At 40.5% G+C, this 16,975-nt stretch overlaps 1 protein-coding gene across 4 annotated transcripts in view; it reads right to left on the bottom strand.

Moving 5' to 3' along the window:
* Positions 1–3,381: 3,381 nt before the first annotated feature.
* The window catches only part of WWC3 (WWC family member 3), a 107,599-nt gene continuing 94,005 nt past the window's right edge, over positions 3,382–16,975 (bottom strand). For 2 of the 4 annotated variants that reach the window (XM_064143049.1, XM_064143052.1), the window contains exons 16-23: positions 15,500–15,667; positions 14,745–14,896; positions 13,168–13,327; positions 11,901–12,065; positions 10,437–10,529; positions 8,279–8,509; positions 7,328–7,455; positions 3,382–5,922 (exon numbers count right to left, since the gene is read on the bottom strand). In XM_064143049.1, the coding sequence (XP_063999119.1) occupies positions 5,856–5,922; positions 7,328–7,455; positions 8,279–8,509; positions 10,437–10,529; positions 11,901–12,065; positions 13,168–13,327; positions 14,745–14,896; positions 15,500–15,667 (1,164 nt within the window). In that variant the 3' untranslated portion in view covers positions 3,382–5,855. The remainder of the gene's footprint in view (positions 5,923–7,327; positions 7,456–8,278; positions 8,510–10,436; positions 10,530–11,900; positions 12,066–13,167; positions 13,328–14,744; positions 14,897–15,499; positions 15,668–16,975) is intronic. The other 2 variants (XM_064143050.1, XM_064143051.1) reach the window with 2 other exon arrangements.

The raw sequence follows: 16,975 nt of genomic DNA, 5'->3' as shown, positions 1-16,975 counted from the left end.
GGGAGACGGGGTCGCAGGGAGCAGCCTGTAATCCCGCAGGATTAAACCGCAAACCTCTTTGCCCTGCCTCTTCCGTCACCGTTAGCACACGGGCTGCTTTATTCCCCCTTTAGCCAGTGCTCCGTGTTTTTAAAAGGCTTTGTAGTTGGGTGTTTTTTTCAGCAGCAGCGACGATCAGGTTATTCCTAAGGAAAAAGCAGAGCAAGTGCGCTGCTTACGCTCCCTCCGGGAAGCATTCCCGTGGACTCTCCGGCAACGCCCCGTGTCATGTTTTCTTTCATCTCTATGAGGTACGTAATCACAGCAGCCTGGACATGAGACAAACCACAAATCCACCATCTCTTGCATTTTTTCCATCTCCCCGTGCTGCATTTCAAGCTTACCCAGACTGACTTTCCTCTCTTTTCTGTACTCTCCAGGCTTTAAAAGGCTTCATTCCTGCTGCCTTCACTTCTTAATTCTCCTCACATCTATGCATCCATCCATCCATCTGCAGCCTTCTGTCTTTTCGATACAACTGTCACTACTGAAAGATCCTCTCCTCTATGCCAATGCACTTTTCCTTTTCAAATCTTCTGCTTGTTTTCCTATCACATATTTTAAAAACAGAAGCTCCTAGTTTCATTTTAAAAAATAAACAAAAAAAATCCCACACAGAAAAAACAAACAAACAAACCTCACCAAAAAACCTCACCAAACTAAAAACAAACCCCACCAAAACCCACAAAACCAACCAAACAAAACCCAACTAACTCAAATTACCCTGAATTTCACATTTTGGTTGAGTCATAAATCACAGAACCATATTTTGGCGGGGGGGGGGGGGGGGCTGATTTTTTTGTGTGTGTAAGAAGAATTTCATCAGGCACTAAAATGTATTTGAGTTCACAACAAAATAATCAGTTTGGAAGTTCTGATTGCAGGAGATTTGTATAATCCACCAGAATTGCATGGTGCAAGGCAGAGGCTGTAACTGTTCATTGTGATACTTGCATACATGCAATGTGTTTTATTTCGGGACATTCAGCTTACTGCTCCTTTTCCCATGTTCCAATATTGTGCAGATTGGTTTTACCAGTAAGGGGATCCAGGGATGTGGGGGTTTCATTGTCAAGCAGTGCAACAGCTAGGTAGGAAACCATGCACAAGCACCCATGAAAATATCCATGGTTGACTGAGAGTGCATACCTGACTTCCACTCACTTCAAAGGCTAAGGAATGTGGTTGTGGAAGGCATTTCCATCCCAGAATGCATAAGCAGCTATTTATGTATGCAGGTATTTATTTGTGCAGCCTGTTCCAGCACATCATGCCAGTGCAGAGCATACAAAGTGGGTTCTTTTCAGAAGGGCCACACAACTCCTCCAAACCTTGTTCATAAACTGAAGGTTCCTGTACTCCTTGTTTTTCATATGGTCTCCCCACAGAGAACCCACAAATTTTACATTATGAAATGCAAACACTTAGCTTGCTTCCTCTGGAATTCCTACATCTTTCCCGAGTGAGGAGCATGGTTTAGATTTGATTTTACCTTATGTACACAGCACTCCACATCACTGTTCTGTAACACTCATAGCTCATTAATAACACCAGATCTACTATTGCCAAGTCAGTGAAGTGTGGATAAGAGACAGAAGTCCCAGCTTCCTGCCAGTGTCTGTTTTTTGCACCCACTGAAATCATTATTAGCAGCTCAATTGAATTTGGTGGAGGATGTTAAACAAACACTGAGCACTTAAATTTATTGTCTTGATAATATACCTGCAATTTCTGTTAACCAGTCTGAGGGGGAAATATGGAAAACAGCAAGCAGAAGCACTTAGCTGGCCAGACACATACCTGGGTACTTCTGTGCCACAAGACACACACCTGTAACACACACACGATGCTCTAGACACAGAATACTAATTTTGTGCACTAACCCAGTGAATGCAAAGGTCTCAGCCTTCCATTTGTTTCCTGAACACATCTTACCTAATTCAGTTTCTGATTTTCTCTTTTCTATCACCACTGCTGAATTCACTGAGTTTCCTGCTGAATGTGTATTTTCAATGGCTGGTCTAACTGCAAACATACTAAAGAGACAGAATTCTATAAAGAAAACGTTATTCTACAGTCTAGATATTGATGTACAAACTTAAAGGATGACTGAAAATCACAAGCCACCAGAAACATCTCCCTAAGAAGCTTTTAACTCCAAGAATACTGAGATTTTCCAAAGTGTAAGTAAATGATCAGTGACATTTACAGATTCTAAAATCAAATCAACTTTGCTCTTTGATATTTTCTTCCAATGATACTTAAGTCAGTTAGGTGGTCTCTTGAAAAGTACTCTTCACATAGTATTTTGGAAAAGACTGCTCTTGATTTTGTTAGTCTGTAGTTTCTCAAGTCTCTCTCTTCATACATATTTCCTCCTCTCAAAGATGTATGGCCCTGTGGTTGAAAAGGAGACTGGAGTCAAAAGAGGCTCTAAAGCTTCCTAACAATTCAACCTTCCATTTTACATCCTGAGAACAAAACATATAGTTCATGTAACTGCTGAAAAACAACAACAAAATATCTTTTAATGCAGCACTTACCTTTAAGTCTTTTAAAGTGCTTACAAGAACCGCAGTAAGAAATACACGTAAGACTTTGCTCTTACAGGAGAAAACCCACATGGACATACCCATTTTAGCTTTTGTTGTTGATCCTGATGGCAGTGAGACACAGACAGTTGGTATTCCAAATGGCTATTTCTAGAAGACAGTTTAAAAATAACCTAAGCTCTGTCATACCCTTAATGCCTTGCAAACACTGGACAGAGAGGGGAGTCATCTGTCAGTACTGTGATTTTGCCCATGCTCCTGAGTTTAGAGTTGAAGTGAGAAACTGAGAAATGGCCTTTCTGCAATTACACAGGTTTCCTTTGTGAAAGCAGCAGTAAAAAGTTAAGCCTAAAAAGGTTAACCACTACTGAATGGTTTCCACCCTAGAATTAGTCAGAAGTAAGACATTACAGAACTAAGAATGGCAGCTTGCTTCCTATTCAAATCTACAAAGGACAAACTTGTTACAGAAAAAGGCAGTTCAAACACTTGCAAGTGGAGCTACCCATGGATTCCAGGAATATTCAACTACAAGACTCTGATACAGCTGTCAGCTTATCGTGAGTGGTAAGCACATACCTGCCATTCCTCATGCTCTGCATCCCTTTTGGGTCTTCAGTATAACCTCTCCAAAATCTCCACTTTCATAGATTTCCTCTCTTAGCTGAAAATTCCTTACCTTTACACAGGACAGCATTAAATCAAAATACAACCTTTCTTAATGAAAGTGTCAAGAATGTGGCAAACATAAACCATTCAAATAATGTCTCTGACATACAGTACAACTCTATTGCTTTTTATGGCAAATTGTTTTATTTTGTAGAAGAAATACTTTCAGATAATACAAAAATGACACAATCATACAGAACTGTGACAAAAACAAGAGAGATGAATACTGAATATAACTCATTACCACATCAAGACAGAACTCATTACAGCAGTCAGAATCACAGACTCATGAGATACACTGATGATGTCTCACAGCAGTCACTATTTAAAAACACAAATTGAACCCCCTGACAGAGAGGCCACCAAACACTGCCCCTTTGTTACATAGCTACGGAACAAGTTAGGGTGGAAATGGGGTCCCCTACCCCAGCCTCTGCCCAAAGCAGACCTGATGTGACCAGGATGCTCTGGGCTACATCAAGCTGACTCCTCAAGGCCTACACGGACAGAGTTCCACCTTTCTGGGCAACATCTTCCAGTATGTAATCATTCTCACAGGAACACACTACATACCAAGCACTTCTGCTGTCACTGCATAGTAGCTTTTGAGGAACACTACTATGTAAGGGCCTCCACTGAAAATGAGACACAAAATTCTGACTAACTGGTCTTTTCAAGTAAGGAGCACTGAAAAGCTTGCTGTCCCTAGACTCTTGCCACTCTACCCAAATTTCTGATGTAATTTGTTTTTCATCTGCCTACTTTCAGAGTATGTCTAGTTGTGCCCAAGGAACCCAATACTGGATGGTGAGCTTCAGGATGGTTAGCATGATAAATGCTAAATATGCTTTAATTTCACATATATTGCTATACAGTTGAATCACTTGATGCTTGTAATGATTATAGGCTATACTAGGAAACAGGGAATACTACCTTAAATGTCTGTGCTAATCATCCTCAGTGATTGATGATTTGGATTTACAATCTCTTTTTTTCCCCATTACTTTTTGCCTCAGCTTGGACAAGTAAAAGTAACTTCTGGGTTTTTCTCCTATTAGACAAGGTAAGCTCCTGAAACTCATGAAAGACCTGCTTTAAGAAATGAAAATATTCTGACTGTTTTGGATATGTTCACTTACTTTTTGGCTGTTGTTTTCATTTCCTGACACGTAAAAATTTGGAACCAATTTGACCTTTACTTCAAATTCACAGAGAGTATGATCTTCCTTCTAGAAGAGTTCAGCAATTTGCAAAGTCAGTCTTGTGTTGGGCACCTCTCTTTGTAGGTAATGTATAATTAGAAAAATATGAGAAACTCTATAATAGTAGCTTAGTAAAGAAGTATTTTTACATACTTGCAGGATGCAAGGACACAAAACTGGCATTCTCGGGAATTTAGGGTGACAGTCTTTCTTCAAAACAAATGGTCACAAGTAAAATCCTTTCATAGAAGATTTTAGCTGGTCCAACTGGCAACCAGGTGAGCTGTACCTTCCAGAATTATACACCTTCCTCCTGGAAAAGTGTCACTGTTCAACAGAACCTGCATGCAGTAACTTCAAAGCACATCCTTTAGGATGAACATGCGATTAAGCACTCTTACTTAATGCAGCTGCTTTCCAAAAATCAGCATGTATGTACTTTCCTGAATCAGATCAGAATCTTTAGAAGTGTAGAAATTACTACAATATCCCTTTAGGGGTCTTTCCACACAGCTAGCTCACACTGTTCTTTTAACTCCTTTCTCACCAAACCAACCAAAGACCTGTCACCCATTTCCTTCCTCCGTTTAAACTGAGAATCTAGTTAAGAATATAAAGGTATTGTAGACACAACTGAAATGAAAACAATCTATTAGTGCACAGTAAGAACATGCAAATGAATTCTGCAATGTTTAACGTCACTTCTAATCAGTGTTAAACACACTGCAGGTGATAATATTTTGCTATAACACAGACAGTGCTAAAGGATACAATGTACATAGTAAGCTACAGATAATAAAGCTGAAGAAAGTGACAATTTTGGAACATAGAATTTTCGTTTCAGGTATCAGAAACAAAACCAGCTCAATGGTTCCATTCTACTGTATGACAAATACTGAAGAACAAAATTTCAGTCTTAAAATACATCTTAAAGTAGGTATTTTCCTTCAAGGAAAAAAAAAAAAAAAAAGAGGCACTATAAATAAATTACACTACAGTGAATTTGCCTGAACTCACTTTGTTTCTGTCTTCCAGCCTTTAAGTCAAATAAAACAGCATAAAAACTGTACACGCTCTTAACAGGATAGTCGATCTCTTATAAAATAAGTTGTCTTCAGAGATGTCAGTTTCACAACAAGGAAAAACCAAGCCCTGTTGCGGTCGCTATTATAAAATAGATATGTATATATATATTTATATATAATGTTTTTTGCTTACTTTTACTTTTTTTTACTTTTTTATTTTTTACAAAATGTGTATATTAGCTTTTGCATGATTTTTTTTTTCCCTCTTTTCTCCTTTTTTTTTTTTTTTTTTTTAAAGAAACTTGGCTAAATCTAATAACTTCATTAAAATAAAAGCGATAAATACTTCGTGTTTACAACGCGACATGTCATACGTCATCAGCTGGCAGAGGAGGTATGTTAATCCTTGGTCTTGTGAAAAAAGCTATCTTCTCTCTGTGATCAAAAACAAGGTGAAAAAAGTCATTCAGTCAAATAGATGCCTACATTCATCTTCCCCCAAGACCATGGTTTCTTTACTCTGCTTAGCAATTGTTACTTACGTACTGTACTTGAACACAACAGACCAAAAAACCCCATTAAACCTTACTGTACACTTCTGGCAACATTCCAATGACTACTTTTGAAAGTTTAGGTAGAAGCTTTATACAACTCACCGAACATCAGCCACAGCTGACTGTAAAATAGTTTCATGGAGCAAGCCCTGCATAAGCCCCTTCTGCAATGCAAAGGTACACCCCTGTGCACTGTGCAATAACGCTTACGTAAAATGAGGAGAAACAACAGACAACAGTCTTCTTTTTGCTTCTTTATTGAGCAAGCAGTACATGCTGGAAAGTAAGTGTTACTAAGAAATCGATGTCTGCATTAAAAAGGCAAAAAATTAAGCAAGGAAGGCAGCTTTTCCTTAACTTTCTATATCTTTTTATTCAATTCCCCTTTTATATTGCAGTAGACAAAGCACAAACCCCCCCAGAAACGTAAGATGTAAAACAACCCCAAAATTTCTATTCCTCCTCACCTTTGTGAGAAAGGCCTTTCAAAGGTAAGAAAACAATGTCCAAAAAAAAAAAAGGCCTTAAAAGAGACAGACAACTTCTGTATCTTACTTAAGTACTCCCTGCAGAAGGTTCTAAAAAGCTAACCACTGGATGAACAGCATAATCTAACAGTCTAGCTGAGCTGTCCTCCACATCCATGCTGTACTAACATGTTCTTCCTTTTTATTACCCTCCCAATGAAAACTATAAAAGCTTGAATGCTGCAGGAATAACGTCTTGAAGGTACAGTGTAAGTCAAACAATGTACACTGATAAACAATGCACACTACTTATCAATGCCACTTGTACACGAAATACTGTCAGAAAAAAACCCCAGTAAAGCTGGACACATACCATGTGAACACAGATGAAATAGGGGGAAAATGTCCAGAGAAAAGGCTTTTTGAGAGAAAAAACAGTACTACTGAGTAATTTTAAGGGAAAAGAGTGTTACTAGTAATGTATTACATTAAACCAATTATTTATGCCCACAGACCTGTACCAAAGGACTGGCTAATCATTTGAACTTAATAGTGACGAGGCCAAGCAGTTTCCACTTGAAGTCTTATTTATATTTATATTAATGCAGTTTAGAATTGTAATATTGCCATTTTACCTTAGCTTTGGCTGTTTGTGCTAAAAATAATTTGAAGGAAACTCATGTGTCCAAATCAATACACAGTTAAAAAACTACTGGCTATGCAGAACAGACACAGAACATAAGCTAAATTCACTTCAGGGAGCTTTACTCTCGCTGTGCAAGTGCTGCTGTGTTATTTCAGTACCACATTACCACTTACCTAAAAGTCTGCACCTGAATAGGCTCCTTCTGATTTTGCCCACGCAAGTGATATATTTCTTTTGATGCTTTCTTTAGCATCTTCTCAGCTGCTTGCTCTTGGTGGTGCTCAAATTTGGTCTGTCTGGTCTGGAAATGAGAATATTCATATGATCATTTTAAGCATTATAAGCAACACACAAGAATTTCTAGGTTAAAATAAGGATTTTTTTTCCCTGCCCTCCACAGTAAAACCATACAGGCACACTGTCTGACACAGCTTATAATTTAAGACTTATAAATTCAAAGGACTGATAGTGTTGTTTCATTTCTTGATGATCTTCAGAAAGACATGTATTAAACTCGTATGACATTTACTGCACAGAGATTTCTGGAACAAGACCTTAAAATAAGTTTAGGCTCAACTCTTTGTCTCTGGCAATGCAATGACAATCTTGCTTGCTGCACACATTTTGCCTATATCCTCTTTCTCCAGGAAAAGAAAAGATTACCAAAAAAACCCTCCACAGCAGCCCAACAATAAAAACAAACAAACAAACGACGACCAAAACCAAATCATGTTACACTTAGGGAACATTCTGAATAGTTCTAAAAAAAAAATCAAGTATCAAATCAGAAAAAAAAGAAAAATCTTTCAAAGGTCAGAAGGAAATTGTTGCAGTTGCAATAATAAAAACCTATTATGAGAAAAAATAAATAACAAAACCCCCTCAATCAAATAAAAAAAGCCAAGAAGTGCCCTTGGCAAATAGTGCCATTCTCCAGTAATAACCACATAGTTTGGTGATCATCATTGCGATGGTTTTAATCAATGCTAATGTTAAGAACATAGGAGCCACATTTGCTGTTTGAAGTGCTGCAAGAACAGGTCTTTAGATAACGTATCCAACCAAGTGTGCTGTTGAAACAGAAGTTTTAGAACAGGTTAAGTGCTCATTCCATGTTACCATACCTGCCTTTCTGCTTCCCTCAACAAGTTTCGGAATCGCTCATCCCGAAGGACCCAGTGGGGTAGATCTGTCTGCCCTCTGAGCTGGGCATCTTCCAAACGCTGTCTCAACTCTCTTAAAGCACATATCTCCTCGTTCAGCTGTCTCTGTCTAGTTCTGGATGCCTGGAGATCCAGCTCCAGGTCTAAGGATGTCCTTGCCATGAGCTCAGCCAAAGATGGTCTGCAGGACTGCTGAGTTATTAGGATTCAAAGGAAAGGCACAATACATTACTCCCAATATGGTACACAGGTCTGTCCTTAGCTACCCAGAGCACATATATGTTGGCTGTACTTAGTTCACACACAAAGTCTTTCCTGACACAAAGTTTTGGAGAGATTAATTATTTCCCACAGGGAAAGGCTAATTAGATGTGTAGCTTTTCTGTACCGTACATGAACTTCTCCAGTGTATGCTTTCTACTCCCTCCTTTACACAATCTCTTTTTGGCTTGTAAATATTTAACTAATTTAACTTTATGGACTAAGCTTTTTTTGATGATGGCAAAAGGGGTGCAATATGGAAAACTCAAAATATAGAATGAGAAGGGGAAGAGATGAGACCTGTCTGGGGCAAACAGAGGGTTAAATTACTGGGGAGGGCTCCTGAGGCAGCAGAAGGCAGCAAGGAAACTCCCATGAAACATCCCCAAGGAATCAAAGGCAGTTCTGATAAAAAAGTGATGCAGCCAACTGGCCAGGTGAAGTGCCTCTACATGAACACAGAAAATTATGACCAGACAGCCATCACTGAGACTTGCTGGGATGAATCCTACAACTGGAGTGCAGCTGTTTGACGGCTGCAGGCTGTTCAGAGGGGGGTGGCAAGGGAACAAGGGTGGAGTTGTTGCCCTCTGTATCAGAAAATTGATAAGAGTGTGAAGAACTATCCCTGAAGAATTGCCTTAGAGCACAGGAGTTCTCAATCCCCATGTCTAAGAAACTGGGCAAGGAAGGAAAAGACCAGCATGGCTGATTAGAGACCTGCTGGTCAAAATAAAGAGCAAAAGGCAGCTACACAGACAGTGAAAGTATTCACTAGACTAATGAAATATAGATTTGATGGGTCAGCTGTCCAGTGGATAAGGAATTGGTTGGATGTTTGCATACAAAGGGTAGTGGTCAATGGCTCAGTGTCATGAAGTTGGAAAATACTGCGCTGAGCAAGATTCCCCTTAAAGGGCTTTATTCAATACTGGTTTTAAGGTACACTCCGAATCAAAATGAGAGGCATGGCTGTTTACTCCCCTACATCAACATGAAATTCACTTCTGTCAATCAGGCTAAACTGTATGCCCTTCTGTGCCCACTTGTTCTGCAACATGTAGAGTGGCACAGGGGTGAAAGGAAGGCTTAAATTATTCATTCCTGAATATGTGGGCCTCAAATTCAATGATCTGCCAGAGCTGAATGCTCTACTGTCACATTCATACACATTTCCCCAAGACTGCACCTTGCATCCTAAATGAAATTTTAAAGATGCAACAAAGCTTACATCTAAATCAATACAAGTTCTCTATGTCTACCTTTTAGCTTGAAAAGTCATAGAATCAACCAGGTTGGAAGAGACCTCCAAGATCATCCAGGCCAACCTAGCACCCAGCCCTATTCAGTCAACTAGACCATGGCACTAAGTGCCTCAGCCAGGCTTTTCTTCAACACCTCCAGGGATGGCAACTCCACCACCTCCCTGGGCAGCCCATTCCAATGCCAATCACTCTCTCTGCCAACAACTTCCCCCTAACATCCAGCCTAGACTTCCCCCAGCACAGCTTGAGACTGTGTCCCCTTGTTCTGTTGCTGGTTGCCTGGGCGAAAAGACCAACCCCCACCTGGCTACAGCCTCCCTTCAAGTAGCTGTAGACAGCAATGAGATCCTCACTGAGCCTCCTCTTCTCCAGGCTAAATAACCCCAGCTCCCTCATCCTCTCCTCATAAGGTTTGTGTTCCAGGCCTTTCACAGTCCAAGCCCAAAACATGCATTCCCTCCCCAGTTACACTACAGAAGCTTGAACATTTTCTAAAACCATCAGAGTGTGCCTGCAGACATCTAAAACTTAGGTAGAGAAGTGCCAGTGTCCTAGCAGCTTAGTGCAAACCAAACCCGGGCTGCTGGGCATACCTGCTTGTACCGCAGCGTGCGCCTCTCCAGCGTGTTCCGGATGAACGGGGACTTCCTTGGCAGAGTTGAACTGTCACTGTCGCTGCGATACAGCTGATGAGGAAAGACATTGAAAATGCAGGTTGCTTATAAGTTTGTCTACATTAAGAAATCTGGGCTGCTTTTTTCCTCTGCTTTTAGTTTGAAGCTAGCTAGAATGTTTTGGTGAGAACTAGATTACAGGCTGTGGAAGGAAAACAAGGGTGATGTCTACCTCGCTCACAGGCTTGCTGAGATGCGTAGGAACAAGAAATGAAAACATAGATAAGCACTCTCACTTGGGCTGCTGGCTGAGCTGCATCTCTTTAACCTCACCCTCCATTTTGGACTAATCCACTTTGCTTCCTAACCCTCTGGATGAACCTCCATTCTTCTTTGGGACTGGGGTAAGGTTGAGAGGGGTAGGGGGAAGGTGAAGGGGTGGTTGAGAGCCCCTCCTGGGGACTCAGGTTTCTGGGAGGGGAGTTGTGTTTCTGTATTACCTTTTACCTTGTCTATTTCTGCCTATAATTGTACATACTGTAAATATCTGCTTGTATATTGTGCCAGCTGTAAATATAAGCTTCATTCACATTTCCAGAGCTGGCTGAGTCTAGTCTGGGTGATTTCTAAAGTGGGGGAGGGGCAGGGAACACCCAAACCATCACACCACAGATGTACTGTGTGCAACATAAATAAGAAAGGAAAGATTCTTGGTTCAGAAAAAAGCATAAAAAATAAAAATCACTGTTCAATTATCAAACTTAAACTATCAAAAGCTTATGAAAGAGTACAACTAAAGCTACCTGCATTCCACCAATACTGTAAAAAAAACCCCAAAAATCAATGCCATGTACTGATCTGCAATACCATGAGCAAACTGCTGATAAGCCTTTTTGCCACTAGACATACCAATCAGCCAACATGATCTTGAAAACTGTTATGCTGATCCTCAACTGTTTGCACCAGTACACCCAGGGATCCTGGCTCAGACTGTAACAGCCATCTCGTAACATTCAGGACAGCAACCAGAGTCATAAGAATAATTATGCAATAACCTTAAGATTACATATTCAGTCCCCTTCCCAAAACTTGTAGGTAGCTGAAAGTTAAATACGACTACTAAGCTGTTTATACACCTCATTAGGCAGCACTGTACCTCTGTTAAATCAATCACTCTATTCTAACATGTAAGATTGCCAAAGAGCTTAATATCTAATTTGTCACAGATTCTTTAATTTTAAATGTAATAAATTCAGGTTTAAAATTTTTAAAAGACCCAAGAGACCTCTCCCCCACTGCAACAATTAAGTTCAGGGAAAGACTATTCATCAGCATTAAAAGGAAGGTTTTTTTAATACATGTAACAAAATCTTTATCAAAAAAGTACTAAATACTTGCATGGAGTGTCCTCCCCCTCCTCCCTTCCTTTGAAGCCTTACTCACTCTGCAAACATATTGACTTCGTGCTCCAGGCGAGAAGGTCTGGGAACGAACAATAGTGCTACTGCGAACAAAGGCAGAACCCCGTGGCCTGCGGCTAGTTCTCTCTTTTGGAAGAGCAGCAACTTCTTCAGGAAACAGATCCTCAGTGTTAGTTTCCTTATCCACCTAAAATTTCAATGAAAGAATTTTTTTTCATTATTTTTTCCCCATTTTCTCTCTCTCACCAGAAACAATGAGACATTTCAACAAGACGAAAAGGAAACATTTTTTTCCCCGACTATGTTAAAGTTTTTATGTGCACTGAGAACAGAGGATGAATCATCTCGTTTCACAGAAAAAATGTTTTAAAAGTAGGTCATTCGAAATTCTAAAACTGCATTTCAGAAGCCTTGTCTGGAAGAGTAACAATTACAATGTGAATCATAACTGCACAGCAGACGGAGTGCATTTGGCATTGGCAATTCGGTATTAACCAAGCCATCACCTGATCTCCAGCCTCCAGAGAAGAAAATGGGAGTCACCTTCCAATAGGCAAGGTGACCCTGAAGCAAGCAACCACCCTAAAAATGCAGGAAGCCAAATCAAGAGAAGAAATTCAACCAAAAGGACCTGAAAGACTGTTGAAACAATACCAAAAGACTAAACTATTCAGACATAGAGAAAACACAGTCTACTCTAGCAGAGCTTCCAAACACAACAGGAGGTTAAGATCTCTTCTAAAGGCAACACAAATGGCTTACGTTCCTCTACTTCAATGGAAGTGTGCTGATTTCAACTTATTTTCAGCAGTTTCAGCACAATTGTTCTGAAAATTTCAGCTCTATCTATTGCAGCCCTGGAACATCAATGCAAGTCTTAAAACTTAAAACTCACAATGCCTTTGAAACTTCTTATTTCTAACAGTACTGGAATCTGATCGTGATCTTTCCTGTTGCAACTTCAGGTCAACACAGACTTTGATATCAGTGTGTATTTACAGGGTAGATCCAACCAACCAAGAAAACCCACACCCCACCACAAACAAACAAAATCAATTATGTCCAGAAATAACTAGCAAGCAAACAAAAATCTCAGCCCTAAAGAGGGCCTTTTTAAGAACTCATAAAGCATACTCATGAAGGCAGTGCTTATAGAGGGTTGTTAATGTAATTTCTTACTCTTTCCCCTCCTGATCAACTCAGACTCAAACCCAAGGAGCAGCAGTTAGCCACTGTGTGTGTGCCAGGCAGCATGGCAGTTTGCAGAGTGCAGTGTCTTCTCTCATTACCTTCAGTGGTGGAGGCTGAATTTTTCCAGAACTGTACTGGCCTGCTGGAGCTGCAAACATGTGTCCAGCTAATGAATCCCCGCAAAATGGCTCTGGATAAGGAGGACTAGTCTGGGTGCAATTACTGCATCCACTGTCAACAGATTCTGCTTGCCAACTCCTAAAGTCAGAACATCACAAGAATTTTGCAGGTATTAAAAAAAAACCATGTAATTACACACCATGTTTGTGTATTTCATTATCCAGGTCAGTTTATCATTTCAGAGTATTATATCTCCAGTAAAAAATAAAAGGATAACATATCTCGACTGTATTACTGTGAATGCAAAGCAAACAGAATAGAACAGAATCAACCAGGTTGGAAGAGACCTCCAAGATCAGCCAGTCCAACCTAGCACCCAGCCCTAGCCATCAACTAGACCATGGCACTAAGTGCCTCATCCAGGCTTTGCTTGAACACCTCCAGGGATGGTGACTCCACCACCTCCCTGGGCAGCCCATTCCAATGCCAATCACTCTCTCTGGCAACAACTTCCTCCTAACATCCAGCCTAGACTTCCCCAGGCACAACTTGAGACTGTGTCCCCTTGTTCTATTGCTGGTTGCCTGGGAGAAGAGACCAACCCCCACCTGGCTACAACCTCCCTTCAGGTAGTTGTAGACAGCAATGAGGTCACCCCTGAGCCTCCTCTTCTCCAGGCTGCACATCCCCAGCTCCCTCAGCCTCTCCTCACAGGGCTGTGTTCCAGGCCCCTCACCAGCTTTGTTGCCCTTCTCTGGACACCTTCCAGCACCTCAACATCTCTCTAGAATTGAGGAGCCCAGAACTGGACACAGCACTCAAGGTGTGGCCTGACCAGTGCTAAGTACAGGGGAAGAATAACCTCCCTTGTCCTACTGGCCACACTGTTCCCGATGCAGGCCAGGATGCCCTTGGCTCTCTTGGCCACCTGGGCACACTAATGGCTCATCTTCAGCTACTATCCACCAGTACCCCCAGGTTCCTTTCTTCCTGGCTGCTCTCCAACCACTCTGTCCCCAGCCTGTAGTGTTGCTTGGGTTTGTTGTGGCCAAAGTGCAGAACCCTGCACTTGGCTTTGTTCAATCTCATCCCATTGGCCTCTTCCATGCCAAAAAAACACCAAACCACCACATAAAAAAAATATCACCTTCCCAAATATTCTAAAAGCATATGTTTTGGTCTTTATAACACTAAGAAAACAATTACCAAACAAACAAAAAAAGCAACTCATGTAACAAATTAAGAGTATTATTCATGACAACACAACATTGTAATGAACACTGAAATACTAAGAGCTGTGTTGGAGATTCACCTCATCTCTGACACTTTCCCATTTCACCACAAAATCTTGGGGTTTTAGCACAGTGCTTTTAGCTAATCCATTACAGTGGCCTCTCTAGCAGTTTCTGTTTCATATGATGCTTTCATATTCCCTAAATTTCATGTTTACACACCACAGAATTTTTGTAACACTAACAGGCAACTGGTCTCAGAATCTGCTGTAGTGCAAGTACCACTCATGTGCTTGGTGAGGTATTGAAACTACTATTTTTACCGTTCTGATACGGCTTCTGCCTGATCTTCCTTTCTTTCCATCTCCAAGATTTCCTCCTCTGTGTATTCCAGTTTTACTCTCTCTTCTGCCAGCTCTCTCTCAACTGCTTCCAGCTGGGCAGTGGTCCTAGCTAAGAGAGCAGTCACTGCATCCTGAAAGGTAAACTACACTTCAAGTAAAACTGTTAGAACAAGGCAATGCATTCAACATGCATTATTCAAAATACAAACACGGTCATTTCACGTTCCTTAAAAGAAATGATTAACCCAAATCTGTCCTGAATCTTAATGATCATAAAGCAATTGGTGTTCCACAGATGTAATTTCTCACAGAAACCAGGCAGACCTGTTCTCACTCTGAAGCAGCAAGTTAGGTCAGAAGAGACCCCTAAAGGTCACCTGGTCTGATGTCCTGCCCAAAGCAGGGACAGCTTCATAGCCATATCAGGTTGCCCAAGGCACAGTCAAAGGGTGAAAAATCTCCAAGGATGGAAAGTGAACAGCCTTTCTTGACAACCTCTTGAAGTGCAGTGGCAGAAATGTAATGAGCTTTAGTTAACTGAAGAGGAAGTGTGCATGCAAATACACAGAGTACTATATCAAGTACCTCTCCTGACATCACCTAGCATTTAAAGACTCTTTTAAAATCCAGCCATTGCCACAAGAGCTGGATCAATGTATCAGCTTCTATGCACCACAGATGACAAAAACCCACTCCACAGGTCAAAGTAAACAAATCACTTTTCAGAAGCATACTGTTTTAACTGTAGTTACATTTCCAGAAGAACAGGGAATATTTTCTTCACACTGGTTTTTGTTCTTTGCTCTCTGGGGGTCTGAACCAGTGAAGATCTGAACAGCATACCAGTGAAGCTGCATCTCACCAGAACTCTCTGCATCAGTCACATTTATCTGAGCAATGCCCTGTAAACAATAAAAAGCATTGACCACAATAAGATAAACACACACTGCACAGAATACACCTTGTCATTTAAGGAGTATTTTATTCCTAAGATAAAAAAAATCCATTTTAACAAATTGTGCTAGTTTGAAAGCAGGCTAGAATGTTTTGGTGAGAAGAACTAGATGACAGGCTGTGGAAGGAAAACAAGGCTGATGTCTACTGCACTCACAGGCTTGCTGAGATGTGTAACAGTAAGAATTAAAACACAGATAAAGGAGTCTCACTTCTTCTGCTGGGGAACTGCTGAATTGCATCTCTAACCTCACCCTTCATTTCTTTTCTAATCCACTTTGCTTCCTAACCCCCTGGCCAAACTTCCATTCTTCCTTGGGGCTGAGGTAAGGTTGAGAAGGGTCAGGGGAAGGTGAAGGGACCTTTGGGAGCTCCTCCTGGGGACTCAGGTTTCTGGGAGGGCTGCTGTGTTTCTGTATTACCTTTTACCTTGTCTATAACTGTATATACTGTAAATATCTGCTTGTGTATTGTGCTAGCTGTAAATATAAGCTTCATTCATATTTCCAGAGCTGGCTGAGTCTAGTCTGGGTGATTTCTAAAGTGTAGGGGCACAGGGAACACCCAAACCATCACACAAATACTAAGTAAAAAGCAAACAACCAGTTTTGTCCTGTAGTGTTACAATGTCTAACATACTGAACTTCTTGCCTCTTGCTTACTCTCAAGAAAGACCAGAGCAGTTAATTGTTTTGGGTGTTTTTCAAGTTGAAAAACAAAATTTCTGTGACTGATGTAGATATGTTTGTTTCAGCTGACAGCTCTAAATCTTTTACTTTTAAATCCCTCTCAGGAAGAATTCTGATTTCTGTATTTGCTGAAATTATTTTAACACTATTACTTTAATCTGGGTTTTCTTAAGAGAACTGTATTTTGAGATATTCTTTTCTCAGAGGCATATTTAAAAGGGAAAAATACATCATGTAAAACAATTTGGGTTTTTTTTCTGTCTGTTTGTATCAAAAGGTAGTCAAGTTGGTCATAAAGTAGTTTTTCCACTTTCCAAGCCATTTTTTATCTCCCAGATTCAGGTAAAAAAAAAAAAAGGTTTAATGGAGACCTCTCAGTAAAGTATTCCCAACTTTAAAGTAGCCTTACTCCACCAGACAGAGCTTAAATAAGACATTTCTGAGTGGTGCTGACCTAAATGAAAAACAGCTGAGAGTAAATCTATGCTTTTTCTTTCCCCCTCCTTTCTTGTGTCTCAGCTCACTAGTGGCATGTAGGAATGATTTTCTACTGGCTAACCTTCAATT

The sequence above is a fragment of the Pogoniulus pusillus genome, chromosome 5, assembly GCF_015220805.1.
Source record: "Pogoniulus pusillus isolate bPogPus1 chromosome 5, bPogPus1.pri, whole genome shotgun sequence".
Taxonomy (NCBI): domain Eukaryota; kingdom Metazoa; phylum Chordata; class Aves; order Piciformes; family Lybiidae; genus Pogoniulus; species Pogoniulus pusillus.
The sequence above is the reverse complement of the archived record's forward strand: the minus strand, read 5'-3'. Positions and strand labels throughout refer to the sequence as shown.